The sequence below is a fragment of the Entelurus aequoreus genome, linkage group LG06 (genome assembly GCF_033978785.1).
Source record: "Entelurus aequoreus isolate RoL-2023_Sb linkage group LG06, RoL_Eaeq_v1.1, whole genome shotgun sequence".
In the NCBI taxonomy this organism is placed as follows: Eukaryota; Metazoa; Chordata; class Actinopteri; order Syngnathiformes; family Syngnathidae; genus Entelurus; species Entelurus aequoreus.
This window is the reverse complement of record NC_084736.1, coordinates 46238444-46266054: the sequence shown is the minus strand read 5'-3', so window position 1 is coordinate 46266054 and position 27611 is coordinate 46238444. Positions and strand designations below refer to the sequence as shown.

At 44.5% G+C, this 27611-nt stretch overlaps 1 protein-coding gene across 1 annotated transcript in view; it reads left to right on the top strand.

The window, feature by feature from the left end:
• The window catches only part of LOC133651572 (beta-1,4-galactosyltransferase 3-like), a 33006-nt gene extending 6319 nt beyond the window's left edge, over positions 1-26687 (top strand). The window contains exons 2-7 of the mRNA XM_062049553.1: positions 3090-3349; positions 8418-8653; positions 13494-13681; positions 13763-13885; positions 14000-14104; positions 26443-26687. Of these exons, the coding sequence (XP_061905537.1) occupies positions 3109-3349; positions 8418-8653; positions 13494-13681; positions 13763-13885; positions 14000-14104; positions 26443-26593 (1044 nt within the window). The 5' untranslated portion in view covers positions 3090-3108 and the 3' untranslated portion in view covers positions 26594-26687. The remainder of the gene's footprint in view (positions 1-3089; positions 3350-8417; positions 8654-13493; positions 13682-13762; positions 13886-13999; positions 14105-26442) is intronic.
• The last annotated feature ends 924 nt before the right edge of the window (positions 26688-27611 follow it).

Sequence of the window (27611 nt, the reverse complement as noted above, 5' to 3'; positions counted from 1 at the left end):
CAGGAGAGAGAGAGAGAGAGAGAGAGAGAGAGAGAGAGAGAGAGAGAGAGAGAGAGAGAGAGAGAGAGAGAGAGCAGCGTCACAGGAGAGAGAGAGAGAGAGAGAGAGAGAGAGAGAGAGAGAGAGAGGGAGGAAGGAGAGAGGCAGCGTCACAGGAGCGAGAGAGAGAGAGGGAGGAAGGAGAGAGGCAGCGTCACAGGAGCGAGAGAGAGAGAGGGAGGAAGGAGAGAGGCAGCGTCACAGGAGAGAGAGAGAGAGAGAGAGGGAGGAAGGAGAGAGGCAGCGTCTACAGGTGCAGCACACCCTGCTTGGCATGGGGGAATTCCGCCCTCAATGAAGACTCCCAGGTTTGATGGCAAGGCGAACTGGGAGGCATTTCATCCCACTTCTGACACCAATTGTAGCGTCCAGAAGAAGTGCACACTAAGTCTGATGCTCTTTTTAAACTTTTATTGAGCAACCTATACTAACATAGCTCAACTTATCTCGTTTTTTCCACACGCACGTCCATCCTCACTCCTCATTTCCGCAACAGCAACGCTTCCTCCTTCTTCGCCAATCACCTTACAGGCGTGCTACGTTCACAACAAAGAGGATGCAGGATAAAGTGACAGAAATTGAAATTTTTGCTTTGTATTATACATCAGGAAGTGTTGTGTAAGAAAGTGTTAAAAATAAAACCATCAAAAGCCATCTGCTTTTGTATAAAGATAAGTTAGGTTAAATGAAAATATTATTATTATTGTTATTTATCGTACGGTATATCAAAAATAATTTGAGCAAAATTTATTTGAAATATTGTCGGTGTGGCCCTCCAGCAGTGCTCGGGTTGCTCATGCAGCCCCCGGTAAAAATTAATTGCCCACCCCTGCCTTAAAGGCTCGTAGCAAAGGAAAAGTAAAGTAATAAAAAAGCAGGGAGCGCTAAAGCCAAACATAAACACCAAACACACGGAAAAATAATGACCATGGCTGTAAGGAGACGTGTTGTCACAAACTCGCATGGCTGCAGTAATTGTGACTCATAGATGCAGGAGACGGGAAGACGATGTACGGGTAAGACAAGTATTTAATTATAGCAAACACAGGATTTGCATGCAGCCAACAGTGACAACGAGGAAGAACTAAGCAATCTCCGAGCCCTCACTGGAGGGCAAGGCAGGTTAAAGTTAAAAAGTTGAAGTACCAATGATTGTCACACACACACAAGGTGTGATGAAATTATCCTCTGCATTTGACCCATCACCCTTGATCACCCCCTGGGAGGTGAGGGGAGCAGTGAGCAGCAGCGGTGGCCGTGCCCGGGAATCATTTTGGTGATTTAACCCCCAATTCCAACCCTTGATGCTGAGTGCCAAGCAGGGAGGTAATGGTCCCATTTTTATAGTCTTTGGTATGACTATTAAAATTGAACTCACGACCTACCAATCTCAGGGCGGACACTCTAACCACAAGGCCACTGAGCGGCCTGATTAGCAACTGCAACCAGGTGTGCCAGGCTGTCAACCAAGGACAGTTGAGGAGGAAAATGACTAAGAGAGTCAAAGAAGAAGTCGAACTAGAATAGGAGTGCTGACTAGGAAATAAATGCAAAAATTAAAAAAACATGACAAATGTGATGTAACAGATCGTCACACTTGTTACAATGCAGAACATCAGGCACAGGGCAGGATATATTTTGTTTGTTTGGTATTTCTGGTTATTAAATGTACAAAGGGAAATGATCAAATAAAGACGGTAATTATCGTACGTCTGGCAACGGCGGTGGTAGTGCGGTCAGCTTATTCTTCTGTTGTTTGGATACTTTACATTAGTTTTGGATGATACCCCAAATTTAGGTATCGATCTGATACCAAGTAGTTACAGGGCCATACAATGGTCATAATTTAAGTTCTCATGTGTCCAGGGAGGTATTTTCTGAGTTTATGAATTTAATATAATTTATTTTTTTACAGCATACCGAGAGCGTATCAACTAGATACGCTCTTGTACTTGGTATCATGACAGTGGATGTCAGGTGTAGATCCACTCATGGCATTTGTTTACATTGTGACGCCGGTGAGCTATTGTATCCTCCTACGGTGTGTAGTGAAGCATGTTTAGCTATTCCTCGTCCTGCAGGGATGATACTTGTAAGAAACTCACTTTATTCGCCGCTGTGGAGGCGAGGATTAGTGATTTAGAAGAAGCTAAAACACTGCCGATTGCGGATGGACATTGGCCGCTAACTAGCTAGCCATGTTTTAAAGCACCTCTTCCTGAGGGCGTTTCAGTGACAAAATCCATCTGTTCTCCCTTTTCTGTCTACACACTGTGTCTGCTTGTAAGTACTCTGTGATTGTGCGCTGCCTAACATGCTCCTCTGCTCGTAAAACCAGCAATGTCATGACGTGACGACAACCGTGCCGTCATGCCTGTAAAAAAAAAATATGGCGAACCGATACTTTTCAAACAGAGTATAGTACTGTTTTTGATTCATTAGTACCGCAATACTATACTAGTACCGGTATACCGTACAACCCTAGTAAACATTTGAATGTATGTCTGTAGATTTAAGTATTGCTAAACCATGTAAAATGATGCCAGCTTGCCATGCTGATAATGTTCATTGTAATTTTCTTTATTTTTGTTCTGTAAAGTTATGTAAAAATACAGATAGTGAGCTTGAAATACATTTAAAAAAAATTATGTTTGTTCAAAAAGGTTAAAACCAATGTAAAAAAAAAAACGGTAACTTAGATCAAACGGTATGAAAAACATATTGTTATGGGGTTTTTTTTGCCATATTGCCCTGCTATATGTAACAATGTGTACAACCTATATGACAAAAACAATGGCAAAAAACAGATATTACACAGTGATTGTCCAATTAAATACACCTTTGCTGTCCTGGGTTTCCATTAAATCTTATATCTGTACCGGAAGTAGCTACTAAGCAGCAATGTTCTATAAGATATGTACAAACGTATTAAGATTCTTAAATATGTTTTTATTAATAGAACAAGCAGGAGAAAAAATAATTCCTGAAGGAAAATAATGAATGATTGTTTTTGCCTTCCATAATGACAAAGGCTCACACTTTCTACACAGCCTCATCCTGCCCGTTGCCATGGTTAAGTTGAAGGTGGTGAGCGGTTTATTGGCCGTGGTCGTCTACATGGTTCTATCAGAGCTGGCGTTCTTGGATTACATCCAGAAGATGTTTCACTCTCCCAAGAACTACGGCGTAGAGATTTCAAGACAAAACTACATGTATGAACACTACGTGGACACTCACCTGACCAAAGGTCAAAACAAAAGTCAAAACAAAGAGGTGCTTCCTTTGTGTCCCAACACCTCACCTCTTTTAAGTGAGTAAGAAGACCCTGTGTGTAAGTTTTAGTGTTGATTTCTTGTGTATTCTGTCATGTTTTCGTCTGGCCCAACTGAGCTGGAAACCTCCTATTGTTGCATTGATGCTGCATCTCACGGTCTTCATGTTTTTGTATTACCTTTAACTAGGAATGAATGTAACAATATCAACATTTCTTATCACAGTTATCGTGACCAAAATGATCGTGTTTGTCATTACACACACTAAAATCTTTTTGTCAAAGTTTTTTTTTTTTTTAAATAACTAAAATACATAAATTAACTGTTATAAAGCCCGATGGTCTGTACATGGCAGCCAACTGTCTCTGCGAGTGCTATACCGATCACAGAGCCGAGTTAATCCTAGTATGGCCAATCTTTCAGCCGCCCCAGAGCGCAAATACAAACTTTTTTGTATTTGCATAGCGTGACTTCGAGTCACGCTATCTCTTTCTTAAAAAAGAATCAAGATTACCTTATTTGGCATTAATCTCTGTGTTAGTAATGCTTCATACAATAGGAAGGGGATTCATACGGCCCCATTTGTCGCAGTTTACCTAACACATGAAACGTGGCAAATTAGGGAGGTGCACTATCCACTTTAGCTGGTAGATGGCAGTAAAGTGTTGAAATATCAAAAAATTTGTTTTGTAGCAACTCCAACTTTGACCACAAGGTCAGTTGCTAGTGTAGTGCTTTCTTTCATTTTCAGTAGACTGCATTACAAAATGATTAACCCCCCGCTAGGTTGTCCCGATACCAATATTTTGGTCTCGTTACCAAAATGTATTTTGATACTTTTCGCTACTTTAAAAAAAAAAAATTCCTTTCTGGATTAATTTCAACATAAAATCTTACGATACATTAAACATACGTTTCGTACTGCACTCCTGAACAATTTTAGAAGATTAAAATAAAAATTAAAAGGCATTAAACACATTGGGTTTTTGTTGTTGCACTCAAAGAACAATTTACAATTGTATTTATTACATATAGCTTGCTATTATCTAGGATTAGATTAGAATACAATGAAAAGCTTTATTGACATTGTATTAAATACTTCATGATTTATGGTTGCCATTCTTGGTTTGTGCTTTAGGACAGATACAATCATTAGTAAATACTAAAAACAACCCTATGGCTAAAAGTACACAGATAAGACATGTAGCAGGTAAAACACACCTTGTTAAAGATAAAACACAAATTGTAGGAATTTGTTCCAAAATTCAGTCATTTCACTTGCATTAGTTTGCGCTACGTGGGCAGTTTGGACTCCGCTAATATTTGGCAAAAAGCAAACCAGCTGTGCGTGTGTGTACGTATCTGTATGTCCACAGCAGGGGAGATAGTTAATTATATAACCTTTAAACTTACTGTCAAGGTCTGGATGATTGGTATTTAAGTGTTTACTACTTAAGTTTGAAGCGCAGGGGGTAATACTGTCTTACCACCTTTGGCGAGGCATGTTTTAATCCAATGCTTGCAGCGCGGTACTTCCGTGTTTAAAGCGTCACTTGAACAATAGTTTTGAAGCCCAACTACCTCCATATTGTGCTTTATGTACCCTCTTTATTAACCAGTAGAATTGCCTTTATTTGCCATGGTGTGTGCACCACATGGCTGCAACCAGCAGAGGCACTCACTATGTTTACATGCACTAAATTAATCTGATTTCTCAAAGAGTTTGGTTTTCTGTATTTTCACACGTACATTTTAAGCGGTAGAAAATGGATGGATGGATGGATTTTAAGTCCCAGTGTCCATGCACTCTCTAATGCAGACCTGGGCCGGATGCGGCCCATGGGCCGCATCCGGCCCTTTGTACGTCCCTGTCCGGCCCGCGTGAGGCCAATCATAAATTCCAAAATACATTTTAAAAAGTATCTATTTCGAGTGTGCAATACAACGGTGCTGCTTTTGTTTTGAAAAGCGTTATTTGTATTACTTCCGTGTGGACGTATGCTCGTGCTCGTGCTTGTGAGTGAACGGCGGCAATCACATATCACAAAATAAATTTAAAAAAACATCTATGTCGTGCGTGCAATACAACTGTGCTGCTTTTATTTTGAAAAGTGTTATTTATGGGCGTATGTGCATGTGTAACCTGTGAGTGAAGGCGCACAGCGACAAGTGATGTACGGTTAACCCCGAGAAGCTAAAAAAAGAAAAGTTGATGACGAATGGCGTTTTTTCAACAAGACTTGGACTGCACAGGTTGCTGTGTTTAAAGAATATAGTGTAACAACCTGCTGAAGCTGATGTTGTGTTCTTGAGTTGCAAAATGAGGAGTGAGGATAGACGTGCGTGTGGAAGGAAGGAGATACGTTGAGCTGTGTTAGTATAGGTTGCTCAAAAAAGGTTTAAAAAGAGCGTCAGACTTGGTGTGCACTTCTTCTGGACGCTACAATTGGTGTCAGAAGTAAAACTTTGTGCATACTGCCGCTGCTTTTGTGCGCATACTGCGCTGCTTGTGCATGTGCTCAGCCTGCTACGTCATCGGGAGATACGTGCCACGATGTTTCCTGGCGACTTTGTCAAGATGGAACAGGAGGGGAAGTACATTGAGTGGGGACTTAAGGTGCCGTGTGAATCCCGGACGTGAGGAGCTCGCCGCAAAGAGAGAGAGAGAGGGAGGAAGGAGAGAGGCAGCATCACAGGAGAGAGAGGGAGAGAGAGAGAGAGAGAGGGAGGAAGGAGAGAGGCAGCGTCACAGGAGAGAGAGAGAGAGAGGGAGGAAGGAGAGAGCCAGCGTCACAGGAGAGAGAGCGAGAGAGGGAGGAAGGAGAGAGGCAGCGTCACAGGAGAGAGAGAGAGAGAGAGGGAAGAAGGAGAGAGGCAGCGTCACAGGAGAGAGGGAAGAAGGAGAGAGGCAGCGTCACAGGAGAGAGAGAGAGGGAGGGAGAGAGGATAGAGGCAGCGCACCCTGCTTGGCATGGGGGAATTCCGCCCTCAATGAAGACTCCCAGGTTTGATGGCAAGGCGAATTGGGAGGCATTTCATCCCACTTCTGACACCAATTGTAGCGTCCAGAAGAAGTGCACACCAAGTGTGATGCTCTTTTTAAACTTTTATTGAGCAACTTATACTAACACAGCTCAACTTATCTCGTTTTTTCCACACGCACGTCCATCCTCACTCCTCATTTCCGCAACAGCAACGCTTCCTCCTTCTTCGCCAATCACCTTACAGGCGTGCTACATTCACAACAAAGAGGATGCAGGATAAAGTGACAGAAATTTAAATTTTTGCATTGTATTATACATCAGGAAGTGTTGTGTAAGAAAGTGTTAAAAATAAAACCATCAAAAGCCATCTGCTTTTGTATAAAGATAAGTTAGGTTAAATAAAAATATGATTATTATTATTATTTATCTTACGGTATATCAAAAATAATTTGAGCAAAATTTAATTGAAATATTGTCGGTGTGGCCCTCCAGCAGTGCTCGGGTTGCTCGTGCGGCCCCCGGTAAAAATTAATTGCCCACCCCTGCTCTAATGCGACTATTGGTCATACACCATGTGTACACTGGCGGGCGCTTATTTCCTTCTAGTGCAGATAAATGTATTGCTTTTCCGGTGACCTGTGACTTCACACCAAAACAATGTATCTTTACCGCTAAAGCCTAGTCCTTCTTGTGCTTGATGTCCGCTGTAATATTAGCACAGAAAAGACAAATATTACATCTCTAATGGCTATGTTGATGTTAAATAGGAGACAAATGATCTTAGATTGTGCTATGAACATGACACTACTAACAAGAAGGTCTTAGAGTTGCTGGATTGGGTCCGAAGCAAAGACTGGTGGGAGAAACTGAGAGAGTTGTTTTGAGGGATTTTTTGGACTGAGAAAAAAAAGAAAACTTTGGAATGTCTTGAAGTTTATTTAATAAGCTACGTGGATTGATGGAAGGATTTTTAAATTCGAAGGAAAAGACTGTTTGTGCCCGCTTTAGATCGAGGTTGCTAACTTCAAACTTGTTATTTGTTGTGTACAAGCTTGCCAGTTGTGCGGAATACAGAGTTGTTGCTTACAAGTTTAGAGTAGACAAACGCAGCGTGTAAAGGTTTGTGGGCACTTTCTTCTCTGCCTCGTAATTTTCCTTACATCTCACTCGTTGGGAGTCCGAATGAGGCCGCGGTATTGTACATTTCCTTCGCTACCTTTTTTCTCCCATCAATGCACTTCAAAACGTTACGTTCTTTTAATTTGTAAAGCAAATAATAAGTCTCCTCTTTATTCCAATTGTGGACTTTGTTTTTATTGAATGGGATCCGCTTCCGGGTTACATCCCGCGGGTTGAAAGTGGCGCGTGCGCGATAGGTAGGGTCCTCATCCACTCGAGAGATCTGGTTTTCAATTGCATAATCCAGGTGTGTTAGTCCGACTTTTCAAAAACCAAACACAATCGGATTAAGGTGTTTCCGTGGGTCGTAGGATGCTTTTTCAGAACCAAACTATTTGAGGAATCGGACTAATTTAGTGCATGGACACGTACTGACTGCTGATTCAACTAGACTGCTAGAAAGACAGCATGTCGAGCTATAGTACAGCTATGCTACCCAAAAACTCCTAGGACGACGTTTCTCTACTTCAATAGACAACATGTACAGCTTGGAAATAGGAGTTCAGAACATTGAGAGAAAAATAGAGGGAGAAATGTTCTATAGAAAAAATAATAATAAATCATTGGATCACAAATTTTTCCTAATATCAATTAAATGCACTTCACAAGTGTGTTTACATCTGTTTGTCTATATTTACCTGCGTCAGTAGGTTACGTATTCGCCGGTGTCAATTAGTTTGTTATTTAGTTAGTTGGAAACATAACTCAAAAAATTATACCTTATGTGGATTTTGATATTTTTTAGGGAAATGTCAAAAATGGGATAAGAAAAAAGTGATTCGATTTTGGGGGTGATCTGGATAATTTCTACTACATTATCTTATTACGTTTACATGTGTGTACATGCTAGATTCCCTCCTCCACCCACGTAGACAAAGCGAGTGGATGACTGACCAGAGGGTTCACTCTGTTTATTATATTCATGTTGTTCATTTGCTCACAGGGGGGCCAATCAACTTGACCTTCCCATCAGAACTCACCCTCGCCAATGTGCAGCAGAAGTACCCACAGGTGGAACTCGGTGGACGTTACCGCCCGCTTGACTGCGAGGCGAGGCACCACACGGCCATCATCATCCCACACAGGGACCGCGAGCACCACCTAAAGTTCTTGCTTTACTACCTGCATCCTTTCCTGCAGCGGCAGCAGCTTGATTACAGCATCTACGTCATTCACCAGGTCCGATGCGAACATATACTGTTGTTTTTTTATATCTTTATCTTGTCTTTGTACATATGCATAGAAAGATCAAAAGCAATATGAAGTCAGAATACCGCTATGTGCGTACACTAGTCATGTAATGTTATTACTGTACAGTTGGTCCTAGGGTTAGAGGTTCGAGTGTCATTTAAATATAAACTAATATAATATGTATGTGTATGTATATATATATATATATATATATATATATATATATATATATATATATATATATATATATATATATATATATATATCCATCCATTTTCTACCACTTGTCCCTTTTGGGGTCGCGGGGGGTCGCTGGAACCTATCTCAGCTGCATTCGGGCGGTAGGCCCGGAAAGTATTCACAGCGCTTCACTTTTTCCACATTTTGTTATGTGACAGCTTTATTCTAAAATGGAATAAATTCATTTGTGTCCTCAAAAATCTACAGACAAAACCCCACCATGACAATGTGAAACTTTTTTTGGTTTTTTTTCTCAAAATTTCTTAAAAATAAAAAAAATTACATTAACATATGTATTCACAGCCTTTGCTCAATACTTTGTTAATGCACCTTTGGCAGCAGTCTCCTAGTTCCTGACGCTGAAAAACAGCCCCACAGCATGATGCTACCACACATGCTTCACTGTAGGGATGGTATTGGCCTGGTGATGAGCGGTGCCTTGTTTCCTCCAAACATGAGGCCTGGCATTCACGCCAAAGAGTTCAAAATTTGTCTCATCAGACCAGAGAATTTTGTTTCTCATGGTCTGAGAGTCTTTCAGGTGCATTTTGGCAAACATTTAGATCTCTCAACTGTCGGAGGGTACCTTTCGTATCGTATCATTCAATAAAAACATAAGAAACAATTGTAATGAAGAGGAGACTGTTTATATTCTTCACAAATTAAAAGAACATAACATTTGAAAGTGCATCAATTGGAGAAAAAAGAAACAGAGATTTATTTAAGAAGGTAGCTAAGGAAATGTAGAATGCTGGCTTCATTCGGACTCCAGAATGAAATAGGAATAAGATAAAAGAGAACGAAGCAGGTATAATAAAGGCAAATAATAAAGCGTACACAAACCTCTTTACCAAACTGATTAGGAAGAACTATGTATTCCACACAACAGGTTCGATAATCTAGAAGTATAGCACGCCTCATCTGGAACACAATTGGCCGTTTTCTTCGGATTTCAGACTCTTTCCATCAATATATAGAGCCTTATGAATGAACTCGGAGACATTCGAAAGTTTTGTATTCTAAAAAACTCTCTGCCGTCGGTATGGGTGAGGGCGGACCTACGTCACTTCCGCCTACCAATCCCCTAGCAACCGGGAATTCGTTGAAAACAAACCAGCTCACAGCGAACACAGCATTGACAGAAAAAGCATTTAACGAGCGTTGTGGCTTGGAAGTCGGCGTTAAATCCTTCATTTACGCATTTTTACTTATTCGCATATCGTGTGAAAAAACGAAAATGTATTATTTGCGTCAGACTCGTTTCAGTGAACTTTAAAGCTTCTCAGGCTTAGCTTAGCTTGCTAGTTAGCTTAGCCTGCGCGCTACTAAGAAAGAGACGCGGAAGATCAAGTGTTAGTGTATAAAATATTGAGAGATTTGAGGGCTACATGTATTGTTTAAGTACAACTGTTTTTCGCCAGGTGTTCTTTGGCCGCCCTGGCTTACGTTTTCCCGGTGGTGTCCATCTTAACGCTGCCTTTGGTATCCTCTCGTTGTCCGGTTTTCAAAAATAGCTTGCTAGGCTATAGACTATATAGTATATACCGCATGTTATTTTTGTACAACAACAACTTCAGCTGTCGAACGTTATAAGGTAAAAATTCAACAAGTACAACATTAGCACGGACGGTATAGCCAAGTTGTGGTTAAGAAGGTGGATTTTTGTTCCTTATATTTACCAGAAACGAAGTGATCCGAACACACGACCCGGGACTTTGGGGGACTCCAGTGAGAACCGTCCTCGTTTTCCCAGTGTAAAGCTGCGAGCCATTTGTCTCGTCTCTGTGGGCTTTTATCGCGCTTTGGCAGAAAAAATACAACCTTTGTTTTCCCTGTTTCCAGTTGTGGTTAGCACAACCAAAAACAACACAGTTTTTTGGCATTTTGGAGGCAGAATGACAGGTTTAACCAGCGTAGGTCGACAGGTTAAAGAGTAATGGCAACGGTTTGTTTTCAACGGCAGTCTCGTTGCTATGGCTCGAAGAACCCGTATGTAGCTCAGTTGCCCGGATGTCGGCCCTCACCCATATCTTTGCTTCAGACCTGCATCTGCTCCAATTCATGCTTGGCACTAGCGTCATGTTCATAGCGCAATATCATTCCTTGATGCTGTCTGCTATTTAACATCAACATATCCATTAGAGATGTATTATGTGTAATATGTGTCAATATTACAGCTGACATCATGTACCACAGAGCTAAGCTGTTTACTTGTATGGAGCCGCCTAGTGTGACGACATAGGTCAACCGGAAAAGCAATACATTTATCCGCGCTAAAAGGAAACAAGCGCCCCCCAGTGTACGGGAGGCACATGGCGTATGACCAATAGTCGCATTCGAGAGAGTGCATGGACACTTGACTTCACATGTAGGTGTGGAATTACAATAAAACAAACTATTTGAGAAATCAGACTAATTTAGTGCATGGAAACGAAATGACTGTTTACAACGAGTATCCAATTTTGTAACATTTATGAGTCAGAAAAGACAAAATTCATCATAGTTCACCTTTAAATATATTATTATTAGTAGTAATGAGGCGGGATGTAACAATATGTAAATCTCACGGTATCAATCAATCAATCAATCAATGTTTATTTATATAGCCCTAAATCACAAGTGTCTCAAAGGGCTGTACAAGCCACAACGACATCCTCGGTACAGAGCCCACATACGGGCAAGGAAAACTCACCCCAGTGGGACGTCAATGTGAATGACTATGAGAAACCTTGGAGAGGACCGCATATGTGGGTAACCCCCCCCCCTCTAGGGGAGACCGAAAGCAATGGATGTCGAGTGGGTCTGACATAATATTGTGAAAGTCCATCACATCAGCGAAAGTCCAGTCCATAGTGGGGCCAGCAGGAACCATCCCGAGCGGAGACGGGTCAGCAGCGTAGAGATGTACCCATCTGATGGACAGGCTAGCGGTCCACCCCGAGTTGGGAGCAGAGTAGAAAAGAAAAGAAAAGAAATGGCAGATCAACTGGTCTAAAAAGGGAGTCTATTTAAAGGCTAGAGTATACAAATGAGTTTTAAGATGAGACTTAAATGCTTCTACTGAGGTAGCATCTCTAACTTTTACCGGTATGATATCATCACGGTGTTAAAGACACGGTACGATATTATTGTGGTATTGTCAAAAAAAAATCTGAATCAGCTTTATTGACCAAATATGTTTAACACAATTTGACTTTAGACTATGCTCTCTTTGTTCAAACATAATGCTAAAATGTTCTAATCATATTAATTACTACAAACAAGTATTTTAGGTGCAAAGAATAGCGCAGGACCATAAAGTGTCCATGCTTCTGATTTAAACTTCTTAGGAGCTTATCCGCTCTAAAAATATAACTTTTGCAAACTTGCAAACAGCCCCTTTAACTCTTCGACCCATCTAGATGTGAAGAAATAATGTGCCTCCATTCTTTTGGACTTCTATTCCTTGCAAAGATCAAAGTAAGTGTGGTGTTGGATCCACTCAGTCACCTTCAACAATTTTTTTGATGCTATTCGGCTTGTATATTTCCCACTATAACTTTAAAATATGCTTACATCTGCGATACTAAAGGGAAATGAACAGTCACCATTTATTGAATGTTTGCCCCATCTGAGATGTTGGCGGCCTGTAGGTCACATGGTTGCAACCAAGCAATACACTATGGAGGCCGTTACCTTACGGGAAAGCACGGATATACCTAGTGGTTAGAGTGTCCGCCCTGAGATCGGTAGGTCGTGAGTTAAAAACCCGGCCGAGTCATACCAAAGACTATAAAAATGGGACCCATTACCTCCCGGCTTGACACTAAGCATCAAGGGTTGAAATTTGGGGGTTAAATCACCAAAAGTGATTCCCGGGCACGGCCACCGGTGCTGCTCACTGCTCCCCACACCACCCAGGGGATGATCAAGGGTGATGGCTCAAATGCAGAGAATAATTTCGCCACACCTAGTGTGTGTGTGACAATCATGGGTACTTTAACTTTTTAATATGGCTGAAAACATTTACTTTAAAAAATGTATTCTTGAAAACTTTGGATCGAGTCAGAAATGTGATTTAGACATGAATCGATTTTTTCTCTTGCTTCCTGTACTCAACCCTACCATTCTGGTAGAACTTCACTATAATGTTGCACACATTCAAACTTGGTTCTGTAAAACATTGGTTCTGTTGTATGGATCGCACTGGGGAAGCAATTCTATATTGCCCATAAAGGTTTTCCAAACTGTAGTTGTCTGCTGCATGTCCCACAACAAAGCAAAACGCCATTGATTAGAGCATGATGCCACTGAAGGGGAGGACCAGTCTCCATGGTGCACGCAAAAACATTATTTAAGTAGGGCAGTGCGCACCATTTCTGCACTTTTTATCAATTGTGCACGCAGTCTTAGTAGATCACCCGCAACCCATCCAATAATAGTACCTGCACTATTTGTATTTTACACACTCTGTTTAGCACTTGTTATTTGAGATCATAGTAGATCAGGCCTGTGTATTATTATGGTTGTAGTTTTCAGTGATGTACCACTGTAGAATTAAATGCAAAATATCATAGTTGTTTTCTCCAACGTACTGTTCCTAACGCAGGCTGGGAACTACACATTTAACAAGGCCAGGCTGATGAATGCCGGCGTCCGGGAGGCCTTGCAAGAGAAGGAATGGGAGTGTCTCTTTTTCCACGACGTGGACCTCATTCCCACAGATGACCGCAACATATATGTGTGCGGATCCCACCCCAAACACGCCGCCACCGCCATCAACAAGTTTGGCTTCAAGTGCGTTGTTTCTCGTGTCTGTACATAACTTGAGTACATTGTTGACTGGGTAATACCTTTGTATCTGTGTTGCCCCTCCAGGCTTCCGTACGATACATACTTCGGAGGAGTGACTGCTTTCACACCTGACCAATACCGCACAATTAACGGTTTTCCCAATAACTACTGGGGCTGGGGTTGCGAGGATGATGACATCGGGCTCAGGTGAGACATTTGACAACTTAGACTCTGACAGATGGGACGGTCTTTCTGTGTCAATTCACATTCCTTGTAAAACTTCCATTTCTGCCTTGACACTTGTGACTCTTGTCTTCTCAGAGTGTATTTGGCAAAAATGCGTGTCCTACGTCCGTCCCTGGAGGTGGGACGCTACGATATGATTAAACACGGTCACGACAAAGGCAACACTGTCAACCGGCTGAGGTAGACTATTTGGTTTCTTTGATGAGGATGTTTAGGTACGTGGTGTACTAAATTGGGATAAATAGTGTTAGAATTGTATCAATATCGGTATTAATCAGTATTCTTATTGATACAAATTAAGATGTGAAAAATGCATTTTTATAATCATTTGTATTAGCGTTCTTATTTTTATTATTGTTGCTTCCTTATTTGTGATTTTTCCTAGCTGATTATCAGATCTTAGGGCTGGGCGATCATGGCAAAAAAAAAATCATCTAATCTCGATGAATATTCAAATTTTTTTACTTTTGTTTTTAACCTGCCAGTTTAACTCTCCCCAACGTGTCCTGAGTCTTCTTCGTGACCTCTCATCGGTCGGACGTGTCCTAAACACCTCCCCAGTGAGGCATACAGACCAAATGCCCGAACCACCTCATCTGGCTCCTCTCGATGTGTGAGGAGCAGCGCCTTTACTTTGAGCTCCTCCCGAATGACAGAGCTTCTCACCCTATCTCGAAGGGTGAACTCATTTCGGCCGCTTGTACCTGTGATCTTGTCCTTTCGGTCACAACCCAAAGCTCATGACCATAGGTGAGGATGGGAACGTAGATCAACTGGTAAATTGAGAGCTTTGCCTTCCGGCTCAGCTCTTTCTTTATCACGACGGACCAATACAGGGTCTGCATCACTGCAGACGCCGCACCAATACGCCTGTCGATTTCACGATCCACTCTTCCCTCACTCGTAAAAAAAAGACTCTGAGGTACTTGAACTCCTCCACTTGGGGCAAGATCGACCCAACCCAGAGATGGCACTCCACTCTTTTCCGGGCGAGAACCATGGACTAGGACTTGGAGGTGCTGATTCTAGTCCCAGTTGCTTCACAGTCGGCTGCGGACCATTCCAGTGAGAGCTGGAGATCCTGGCCAGATGAGGCCATCAGGACCACATCATCTGCAAAAATCAGAAACCTAATCCTGCAGCCACCAAACCGGATTCCTTCATTGTCCTGGCCCCTTCTAGAAATTCTGTCCATAAAAGTTGTAAACAGAATCGATGACAAAGGGCAGCTTTGGAAGGGTGTCCAACCCTCAGTGAAAACTGGTCCGAATTACTGCCGGCAATGCGGTCCAGGCTCTGACAGAGATCAGACAGGGAGAAGACCGCCACAATCACGCGGTCCGATACCCCGTACTCTCTGGGCACTACCAACAGGACTTCCCGAGCGACACGGTTAAATGCCTTCTCCAAGTCCACAAAGCACATATACTCTGGTTGGGCAAACTCCCATGCACCCTCAAGAACCCTGCCGAGAATATACAGCTGGTCCACAGTTCCACGACCAGGACGAAAACCAAACTGCACCTCTTTAATCCGAGCTTCTACTATTCAGCCTAGCTTCCTCTCCAGCACACCAAAATAGACCTTACCAGAAAGGCTGAGGAGTGTGATCCCACAATGGTTGGAACACACCCACCGGTTCCCGTTCTCAAAGATAGGAACCACCACCCCGGTATGCCAATCCAGAGGTACCGCCCCCAATGTCCATGCAATATTGCAGAGTCCTGTGAACCAAGACAGCCTCACAACATCGAGAGCCTTAATGAAATACTAGCGGATCTCATCCACCTTTTTACCTACCTTGGCAATGGGAGACCCGACCAAAAATTCCCCAGGCACTGCTTTCTCATAGGAAGATGTGTATGTGGGATTGATGACGTCTTTGAAATATTCTCCCCACCGAGCTACAATATCCTGAGTCGACACAGTAAATTGAACAATGCAGACACATTTTTTACTGGGATAATTCCAATACGCATCTGCCTTGGATACTTTGTATGTGTAAGTGATATAATATGACCAACCAATATGACCAAAGTATGAAAATACCAATGTTGTGTGCTTATAAGAGGTCATTTAGATGTTAACTGAATGTCCAGCTTTGCACAAGTAACACTCTCCAGGACTGCTTGTATCAGAGCTTATATCGGAGATTTGCAATGCAAGCCGATATCATCCGATCCTTGTTTTTGTTGATATCGGACCGGTATCCAATATCAAAATTGTATACGGATACCCCTATTTTAAGTACTGTATGTGGACAAAAGTATTTGAGTGTGTAGTAGTTTATACTGAAAGTGAGGGTGCTGCCGACTGTGCCAAAAAGAGTTCCATCCATCCATCCATTTTCTACCGCTTGTCCCGTTCAGGGTCGCGGGGGGCGCTGGAGCCTATCTCAGCTGCATTCGGGCGGAAGGCGGGGTACACCCTGGATAAGTCGCCGCCTCATCACAGGGCCAACACAGATAGACAGACAACATTCACACTCACATTCACACACTAGGGCCAATTTTAGTGTTGCCAAACAACCTATCCCCAGGTGCATGTTTTCGGAGGTGGGAGGAAGCCGGAATACCCAGAGGGAACCTACGCAGTCACGGGGAGAACATGCAATCTCCACACAGAAAGATCCCGGGCGCAGGATCGAACCCAGGACCTTTGTATTGTGAGGCAGACGCACTAACCCCTCTACCACCGTGCTGCCCTGCCAAAAAGAGTTGAAAATACAAAATAAGAATCCCAAACAGGAAATCATAGCAGAGACAAAGGAAACCTAAAGTCCAAACTGTCATGTTGATAATGGTATGGTATCCAATATTTGTCTTTAAATATATGGAGAACGTTTATCTATAGCCTTTTTATTAGACATTACAAATTCAATGATTGCATTGCGTTCACACCCCACCCCAACACTGTTTTACCTAACATAATGAATAAATGTGATTAATAATCATCATTTCAATATTAATAAAAATAATCTATATTACTTTTTTATCTATATGGACAATAGGTGCAGTTTTGTCTTATGTTCATACGGTGCCATCTTGCACAATTTTCACATTTATAGGAATCGGAGAAAGCTGCTCGAAGTACATCCTTCCTGAAGGAGGATACAAATAGTTCTGTACTAACTCGGCCACTTAGCGAATGTGAGTTTAACCTTCGGTTCCCAGCTGATCTAAAGGGAGCTCCACCAAGGTGAACTTGAATCTCGACTCACTAGTCCAGCAGCAAATGGTCCACCACCAGCTCTTCCAGCCACAACAGTTAATCCCACCGTCTCAACCAGTCCGCATTTACCCCAAGTCCAGTATGCTCCTCAAGATCATCAGCCTTCTATCACCGCATTTCTGAGGTATCAGCCACAGCCTGCTTTTGATACCATAGCTCCTCCTGCTACAGCCCCTGCCACAGTTTAGCCACTACAACAGCCAATGATGCAAAATGCAGTCTTGCAAACTCACAGCACTGCCAAAAGGCTCCAGGACAGCACGTAATGGATTTCCTCATAGCTAATTCATATGGACTTTCAAGGCTACCTTGCCTTAATTCACATCTGGAAAAGAGTCAAACTTTGCACTGCTCAAAATGGCTCTGGATAATCTGCTAAATTCACATGCCCACCTTACAGAGCAGTTTAAGTGCTGTTGGACCATTGAAAGCTGCCAAGTGCCTACAAGTTATCACAAGCTTATATGTACAATCCCAAACCATATTCATCAGCTCTGTTAGCACTTCAAGGTATTTGTAGTTGTGGTGTACCCCACACAACTAGAAATACCCAAGTGTTATATACCAGCTTGCCAACAAGCACATATCTTTTGTGATGCTTCTGAGAGAGCCTATGGGGCAGTGGAATATCTGCGTACGCGAGACAACAATGGCAATATTCATGTGGCATTTGTGATGGCCAGATCACGTGTTTTCCCCCACAAACAATTGCCACGCTTTGACTTATGTGAAGCTCTATCTGACGCACACTTAGCTAAAGCCAGTATGACCGAACTGTCATTCTCGCCTCAGCAGATCATATTGTAGACTGATTCAACCACAGTCTTAACATGCCTGAAAATAGACTAATGCCGATAAAGGTTTTCGCCGGAACAAGTGTTGCGGGAATTCAAGAGCTGGTGGAAGCGTCAACATGGCGCTATGTCGCCACCAATGAAACTCCAGCCGATGACCTCACTCATGGAAAAACCTTTCTTGAGCTCATCCAACCAAACCGATGGGGTCAAGGTCCATAGTTTCTTCTTCGGCATCCAGGCACATAGCCGGTGCTTCATTTGGAAGCTGTTAGGATCCGCTGCCCGGATCATAGTTTGTTTAAGTTTTCTAGTCACATGTGTTTTCAGCCCCTTGTGTTTGTTCGTTTCTGTTGCCATGACAGCATATTTTGCTCACCTGCCTCTGGTTAGCGTTTCGGGACGCGCACCTGTTGCCCGAGCGCTAATCAGAGGGCTATTTAGTCTTTGCCCGGGCAGCACTCTGCCTGGCTTCCTAGTTTGTTCTCATGCAACAAGTTACGACCACTTTGCTTCCTGCTAGCTCTCATGCTAGATTATTTTGCTTACTAGCTCCCATGCTAGTCGTTTTTGTTTTTCTCTTGTCTGATTTAGTTCTAAAATAAATCATTTTCCTACCTGCAAGCTGTGTCCGAGCCCGTTTGCATCCTTGGGAGAACACCTCGCACCACGATGCGACCCGGTCGTAACAGTAGGAAGCCAGCAAGAAGAAGTTCTCCCGCAACGAGCACGTCGGAGGAGATGGACGAAGGTGCGTGGATGGTGTTGCGAGCAATGGAGGCGGAGACTCTCCGCTATTCCCCTTCGGAGCGCCAGGACCTGATATGGGGTCCTAACGGAAGGTTGGTCCCAATCCACTCCGTTTGGCCCGAGGACATCGCCACACCTCCGCACCACCGGACGCGTCAGCGAAGACGGAAGCCACCAAAGAGGTCTTCACTTCGCTGCCAAGACGCGCCACTCCCACAGACTCCTCCACCGGTACACAGTAAGCAACAGTCAGCCCAAGATTCCCCTCCTCACATGTTTGGCAACCCTATCGACCACTTTGCCAAACATTTCACCGATTGGGCTGTCAGTCAGCTGGAGACCCACACAGATGACGTCATCCCGCCCACTGTGGATGACGTCAGAGACGAAGAATTTTTTTTAAATTCTTCTGCTCCTTTTTATCAGCCACCTCCTAAGGACTTGAATTCTAAGATAAGACATTATCAGGACATTTTTGTGAAATGTAAATCTAGTCAGTCCCGGTCACCTGACTTTCTAGCTCCACCCCCAGTGACTATTGCTCCGCCCACTGCACATATTTTTTCCCCCTGTGCTCCCACCCAGTCTCAAGTGGGGAGTAAGAAAAGACATTTTGGACAATTTAGAGGAGAGGATTCAGCCCTCCCCCGGACCTCCCACCACCCACCCTTGAAGACGGTTCCAATCCGCAAGGAGCGCGTCTGGGATCCGCTTTTTGAGGGGGGGGGCTAGTACTGGGAGCTGTGCGAGTGGGGTGGCACAACGGCGTGCTAAGCCGCAACCTCCTGCTCGGCCACCGCCACCAGTCCGACGGCCTGCTAAGCCGCAACCGCCAGCTAGGCCACCTGCACCTAAGCTAGCGCCAAGGCTAAGGCTAGCACCAGCTCCACCACAGGTTCCAGTACCTGCACCTCGGCTGGTTCCCGCACCAGTACCTGCACCACGACTGGTTCTCGCACCAGTACCTGCACCACGACTGGTTCTCGCACCAGTACCTGCACCACGACTGGTTCTCGCACCAGTACCTGCACCACGACTGGTTCTCGCACCAGTACCTGCACCACGACTGGTTCTCGCACCAGTACCTGCACCACGACTGGTTCTCGCACCAGTACCTGCACCACGACTGGTTCTCGCACCAGCACCTGCACCACGGCTGGTTCTCGCACCAGCACCTGTACCACGACTGGTTCTCGCACCAGCGACTCCTGCTGCCACGACAGCGACTCCTGCTGCCACGACAGCGACTCCTGCTGCCACGACAGCGACTCCGGCTGCCACGACAGCGACTCCGGCTGCCACGACAGCGACTCCGGCTGCCACGACAGCGACTCCGGCTGCCACGACAGCGACTCCCGCTGCCACGACAGCGACTCCGGCTGCCACGACAGCGACTCCCGCTGCCACGACAGCGACTCCGGCTGCCACGACAGCGACTCCGGCTGCCACGACAGCGACTCCGGCTGCCACGACAGCGACTCCGGCTGCCACGACAGCGACTCCGGCTGCCACGACAGCGACTCCGGCTGCCACGACAGCGACTACGGCTGCCACGACAGCGACTCCTGCTGCCACGACAGCGACTCCTGCTGCCACGACAGCGACTCCGGCTGCCACGACAGCGACTCCGGCTGCCACGACAGCGACTCCGGCTGCCACGACAGCGACTCCGGCTGCCACGACAGCGACTCCTGCTGCCACGACAGCGACTCCGGCTGCCACGACAGCGACTCCCACGGCGACATCTCAGCGACCTCGAGTGGTCCGGCGGCGCAAGCGGAAAGCAGGTCCCCGCATGCAGCCCTCGAGGACTCAGAGGCTGCTGAGATTCTGGCGCCACTCACGCCCACCTTCTCGGCGGCCACGAATGTGGCCTTACCGTGGTCGCCCGCCTCGCCCGCCTCGCCCGCCTCGCCAGCGGCGGCGGCGTTCCATTCGCCGCCGCCACCTGACCCTTCCCCGGTGGATTCGGGGACACGTGGCCTGGCGACCCACCACCAATTCACCCCCCCGCCCGCCCTTGACTCGTGAACTATTGCTTGTTTTTTTTGGGTTCCAGTTGTTTTTTTGTTTTCAAGGGACATCTGGAATCTGTCCTTTTAGGGGGGGGTACTGTTAGGATCCGCTGCCCGGATCATAGTTTGTTTAAGTTTTCTAGTCACATGTGTTTTCAGCCCCTTGTGTTTGTTCGTTTCTGTTGCCATGACAGCATATTTTGCTCACCTGCCTCTGGTTAGCGTTTCGGGACGCGCACCTGTTGCCCGAGCGCTAATCAGAGGGCTATTTAGTCTTTGCCCGGGCAGCACTCTGCCTGGCTTCCTAGTTTGTTCTCATGCAACAAGTTACGACCACTTTGCTTCCTGCTAGCTCTCATGCTAGATTATTTTGCTTACTAGCTCCCATGCTAGTCGTTTTTGTTTTTCTCTTGTCTGATTTAGTTCTAAAATAAATCATTTTCCTACCTGCAAGCTGTGTCCGAGCCCGTTTGCATCCTTGGGAGAACACCTCGCACCACGATGCGACCCGGTCGTAACAGAAGCAACTCAAAAACAAGATGAAGAGGAACTCTGAGCCTGTGGAAGTCGCTCTATACCACCTTAAAAGCGCTCTAAAAAACATCCAAACATCTCCTTCAAGGTTTTATATACATGCTGTATATGTAATGTATTAACAAACACATTCATAATAGCATGTAATATTTGCGTATTTTGCTGATTTTAAGCATATAGCGGCACTTTAATTTAAATAAGAGCCAACAAACATAATAAAACATCACTTACTGTACAAAGGCTGTTCTCACTAGGATGGCAACTGTCAAGACGTTGTTATTTTCCTGTTTAAATAAGGAATGACTCATAATCATCGCAAGGACATTCACGGGGGTGAAACCAAGCCTCTTTTCGTGTCTTTCTCACCATTTTGGGGTCCAAATTGGATGCCAAAGTTGACCAATTGGTCAGATTAGGTCTTCATACGTTTCCTATCAAGGTGAGGGGCAATATTTATGATCTGGAATTAACTTTCACAAGCTCCGAGGTAAGAAAGCAACTCACCATCCGATGATGTTAACATAGCAGCAACTAGGCTTGTCCCAATACCAATAATTTGGTACCGGTACCAAAATGTATATCGATACTTTTCGATATTTTTCCAAATAAAGGGAACTACGAAAAAAATTTAACAGAAAATCTTACAATACAATAAACATATGTTTCCTACTGCACTCAAATAACAATTTTAGAAGGTTAAAATATAAATTAAAAGGCATTAAACACATTGTGTTTTTCTTGTTGCACTCAAAGAACAATTTACAATTTTCCATAATCAAGAATTTGTCACGTTTTGGTGGTGACGAATCCCAAGATGCAGAGACGGAAGGCTTGGTGCAGGAAAACATAATTTAATGTCCAAAATAAAGGTAAAACACAAACCAGGAATTAGGAGACAGGAAACTGGAAACAGGGAACAGGTACCAGCAAACAGGAAACAAGGAACAAAAAGACAGCAAGCTGCAAACAGCTACAGGATACAGGATACAGCTTACAGATAGTAGCTTACAGCTACAACGACAACGACAATACTCCAGCCTACACTGGAGGGCAAGACAGGTCTAAATAGCAGCCGGCTGATTGACACCAGGTGTGGCCAGGTGCCAATCAGCCGCAGCTGAGGGGAAACAGCGCTCAGGGAGACAAGCAGGAAACTGAACCAAAATAAGAGCGCTGACAGGAAATAAAACAAACAGAGGAAAAACTAAAACATAACCAAACTGTCAGGGACAAGCCTGACAGAATTAGATAACAATATAATAAAAAAGCTTTATTAACATAATATTAAATGATTTATGAGTGGTAGAAAATGGATGGATGGATGGTTGCCAATCCTGGTCTGTAGTACTAAAAACAAAACTATGGATAAATGTACACAGATGAGCCATGTAGCAGGTAAAACACACATTTGTTAAAGATAAAACACAAACTGTAAGAATTTGTTACAAAATTCCGTAATTTTACTTGCACTAGTTGACGTTAGATGGGCGGTCTTACTTCCACCTAATATTTGGCATCAAGCCTAGCAGCTTGATGCCAAACATGTAGATACATACACTACCGTTCAAAAGTTTGGGGTCACATTGAAATGTCCTTATTTTTGAAGGAAAAGCACTGTACTTTTCAATGTAGATAACTTTAAACTAGTCTTAACTTTAAAGAAATACACTCTATACATTGCTAATGTGGTAAATGACTATTCTAGCTGCAAATGTCTGGTTTTTGGTGCAATATCTACATAGGTGTATAGAGGCCCATTTCCAGCAACTATCACTCCAGTGTTCTAATGGTACAATGTGTTTGCTCATTGGCTCAGAAGGCTAATTGATTATTAGAAAACCCTTGTGCAATCATGTTCACACATCTGAAAACAGTTTAGCTCGTTACAGAAGCGACAAAGCTGACCTTCCTTTGAGCAGATTGAGTTTCTGGAGCATCACATTTGTGGGGTCAATTAAACGCTCAAAATGGCCAGAAAAAGAGAACTTTCATCTGAAACTTGACAGTCTATTCTTGTTCTTAGAAATGAAGGCTATTCCACAAAATTGTTTGGGTTACCCCAAACTTTTGAACGGTAGTGTATGTTATGTATCTACATGTTATGTATATACATGTGCACAGCAGGGGAGCTGGTTAACTTATGAGAGTAGTGCATGTGTGTTTGCGAGAATGTCAACGTGTTGTCTGACTGACGTCAGTGAGTGAGTGGGAGAGTAAAGAGAGGGAGAGGTAGTACTTGCACTGCATAGTAGAAAAACGAACAGGCCCTGTTGTGTCCTGCAAAATTAATTATTAAGCAACCAGAATGTCACAAATTGGCGGCCTCGAATTCTGACCGGAAAGCAGAGCTTAGCAGACCCATTGTAAAGTGAAGGGTGCTACCACCGACGAAAACATCAACCCTGAAGGGAACGTCTGCCCTGTGCTCCTTGACAGTCTGCAACGGAGCGAACAGCAGGACAGGTGTTTCTAACTCCTTGTGCAGATCTGAATGTTCATTATTTAGATGTTTACCTAAGTTTGAAGCAAAGGTGGTAATACTAATCGCCACATTTGGCGAGGAGCGCTTTAAAGTAACGCTTGAAGCGCAGCGCTTCCTTGTTTAAAGTGTCACCTTTATTGTTAGTTTTGAAGCCCACATACCTTCATATTGAGTATCACCACCCTCTTTATTAACCAGTAGAATTGTATTTTTTTGCCATTCTTCCGCTCCAAAATGTTATTACTTGTATGCAGTTTGTGTGTGCGTTTTGACTCACTCAACATCATGCGCCTCGGCTCTGTAGTCACCGCCGCAGATGAAAGTATCACGACCAGAATTGAACTCTGAACACAGGCGCAGGATTTCAGAAGCAGTTCTTTATTATGACAAGGGAAGGGGTCCAAAACGGGAGAAACAAAACTGTCATGTCTGTTCATGTTTTTGTTTTGGTCATGCGTCATGTCTGTTCATGTTTTTGTTTTGGCCATGTGTTTGTTTTTTGGACTCTTTTTAGTTCCTGGTTGCACTTCCTTGTTTGGTTTGGTTTCCATGGTCACCCATTAGTTTTCACCTGTCTTGTCACGCACCTGTTTCACGTTTCGAGTCACGCACCTGTTTTCACTGATCACGTCACTATTTAAATCTGTCTGTTTCTGTTGTTCGTCCTGGCGTCCTCACACTATTTCGTCACTCTGCTTCATGTCGTGTCACAGTTCTTTACCAAGTAAGTTTTGTTCATTTATGCCACAGTTAGTGTTTTTGTTTTATTGTTCATAGTTTTTGTGCCCATGTGCATGTCTTTTGTTTCTTAGTCAAGTTTGTATTTCCGCCTTTGTGCGCGCCATTTGTTTGCTTCCTTTTTGTTTGTAGTTAATTAGTGTTAAAAAAATAATAAATCATGTATTCAAACTCACGTCTGGCTCGCGCCAACTTTCCGTTGCCTTCTGGAGAAACAAAACCCAAGAACCCAGTCGTGACAGTAGGACGCCAGCATAACAGTTTCTCCAAACGAAAGTTGGACGGTTTTGACGAGGCAGCGAGGGAGGTCCTCCGCGCCATGGAGGAGGAATCGCTGCGCTACTCCTCCATGGAGTACAGAGACTCCATTTGGTCCGAGGACTGCGCTGCGTCACCGCAGTCCCGGAGGCGCCACTCCCGACGGAGGACGTCAGGGAGGGCTTCCGCAAGCAGAGAGGACACGTCACTCCCGCAAGCTCCTCCCCCTCCGGGCGGAAGCAAGCCACAGGCAGCCCGGCGTCACCCTGATGACATCACAGCTCAAGATTTTTTTTCTCTGAACTCTTTTTCTTGTGATCACTCACCTACAGCAAAAGACTTTAAAAACATGGTAAGACATTATCAGGACATGTTTTTACAAATTAGATCCTGTCAGTCACAGTCACCCAGTTTTCATGCCCCGCCCCCCAGAACTCAAGCCACGCCCAAGTCACACAATTATTTTTTTTCACCCACTCAATCCCAGGAAGAAAGACTTTTTGGACAGTTTGGAGGGGAAGATTCTGCCCTCTCCTGACCTCCCTCCACCCACCCCAAAAGACGGTTCCAGACCGCAGGGAGCGCGTCTGGGATCCGCTCCTTGAGGGGGGGGCTAGGGCTGGGGACTGTTCAGGTGGGGTCGCTTTTCGTCACGCCAAGCCACAGCTTCCAGCACGACCACCACCACCACCAGTATTTCGTCACGCCAAGCCACAGCCTCCAGCACGACCACCACCACCAGTCTTTCGGCCTGCTAAGCCGCAACCTCCGGTTCGGTCACCACCACCGGTCTTTCGGCCTGCCAAGCCGCAACCTCCAGCTAGGCCACCTCCACCTGCTCCACGCCCAGCTCCACGCCAAGTTCCGCTACCTGCTCCACGCCGCCAAGTGCTGCCAGTCGCAGCTCCACGACGCCAAGTGCCGCCAGTCGCAGCTCCACGACGCCCAGTGCCGCCAGTCGCAGCTCCACGACGCCCAGTGACGCCAGTCGCAGCTCCACGACGCCCAGTGCCGCCAGTCGCAGCTCCACGCCAAAACCAAGACACACCATGCCAAGACCAAGACACACCATGCCAAGACCAAGTCCAAGACCCCCCATGCCAAGACACACCATGCCAAGACCAAGTCCAAGACCCCCCATGCCAAGACACACCATGCCAAGACCAAGTCCAAGACACACCATGCCAAAACACACCATGCCAAGGCTCCAGCACCCCCCCCCACCCCCCCCCACCGCGACCCGAAAGGGACAAACGGTAGAAAATGGATGGATGGATGGATAGTATCGTGGTACTTTATTAGTACCAGTATACCGTACAACCCTAGCAGCAACCTGCTGTTAGCTCTCAGTGGCAATGGGCCGCTAAACATAGTTCGACTGCGTTTGCGCTCATAATAACAATATTGCTAATACTTGCTTAAAATTTAGGTCACGAAATGTAAATGGAATATTGTTGGCGCTTTTTGGATGTTTTTTTAGAGGGCTTTAAGGGCGGGAAGGAGGACCTCCCATTGGCTCCTTTGTAAGGTGACTTTTACTGACATTTATTTACAAATTAAGAATGCATCAAAAAGAAATACATCCGTCGTCTTGTCTCTCATAATGATTGTGAAAGATAGGCAAAATAAAATAAAAAATACAGTTCCTCTTTATGAAAGTGCTTTCATTTTTGAAATTTTTTTCATATTGACCTTGAGGTTTGTTTGTTTTTCAAGATCCAAATATCTGGTCAATGCACTTGAGAATTGGAAGAGGGACGGCTTGAACGAAGACATGTATGAGGTCATCTCCTGGGAACGCCTACCCCTCTACACCAACATCACGGTCAACGTCGGGACACCAGCCGGCCTGCATCCGCCTCCATAAATGGCGCCAGCCCCGGCCTGTCATGTCAGAGGCAACCCGTGCTGCCAGACCTGGGAAATCATAACAAGGGCTAATTAAGGCATATTGTAAATATTAAAGATATTTTAGCTGAAGAAGAGAGTGTATTGTGGGGTTTTTTTTAGTTTTGTTGAATCCACTACTGCATGTATCACAAAAGATGCAAATTTTGATATGATAACAGGGCTAACTGCTTGGATTCAAAATTGCGTAACATCCATCCATCCATCTATCTTCTTCCGCTTATCCGAGGTCGGGTCGCGGGGGCAGCAGCCTAAGCAGGGAAGCCCAGACTTCCCTCTCCCCAGCCACTTCGTCCAGCTCCTCCCGGGGGATTACGTCACATATGGCCATTAAATACGCCTCTGTTCTCAATAGGTACTAGGCACCATTTATCCTTTCTCGAAGAAAAATGCCCTATGCTTGCGTTGTTTTTGGCTGTACGAACTGTTTGAATCGCAAAAAGGATAAACGTTTCTTCAGAGTTCCTCGAGAGGTTATCAAGAAAGGCGAAAGATCTTAAACCTTACCCGATAGGGTCTTGATACCAATTTCCTTGACCCAGCCACCGACAAATAAGTTGTAGACCTCCATGTTTTTCCAGGTTTCTATCTGTTTTGTCGTGTAGAATGACGTCTCGAGCACATGATAGTTCAATATGTTTAGGAACTGCACTGACGAATAATCCTTTATCACCCAACAAATCTTTTGTTTTAATAAAGAAAAATGTCCGTATGCGTATTTAAATTGTGTGAAGCAGGAACTCTTCATTAGCTTTCTTTTTACACGTGACTTTTGCAACACTTATGTACGAGTTGTCTGTCTGTACAGCGATTTCAGTGCGTAAAAAAAAAAAAACCAGCTTGCCTTGCCTTGCCTTTCCTTTCCGGCGTTTACTGCGTCGGATGTTAACCCGGATGTGATTAATCTTCACTCATACAGTATATGGAGAGAGCCCCACCCCCCAGTGGAGCAAACCCAATAATTTCGGCCTCTATTA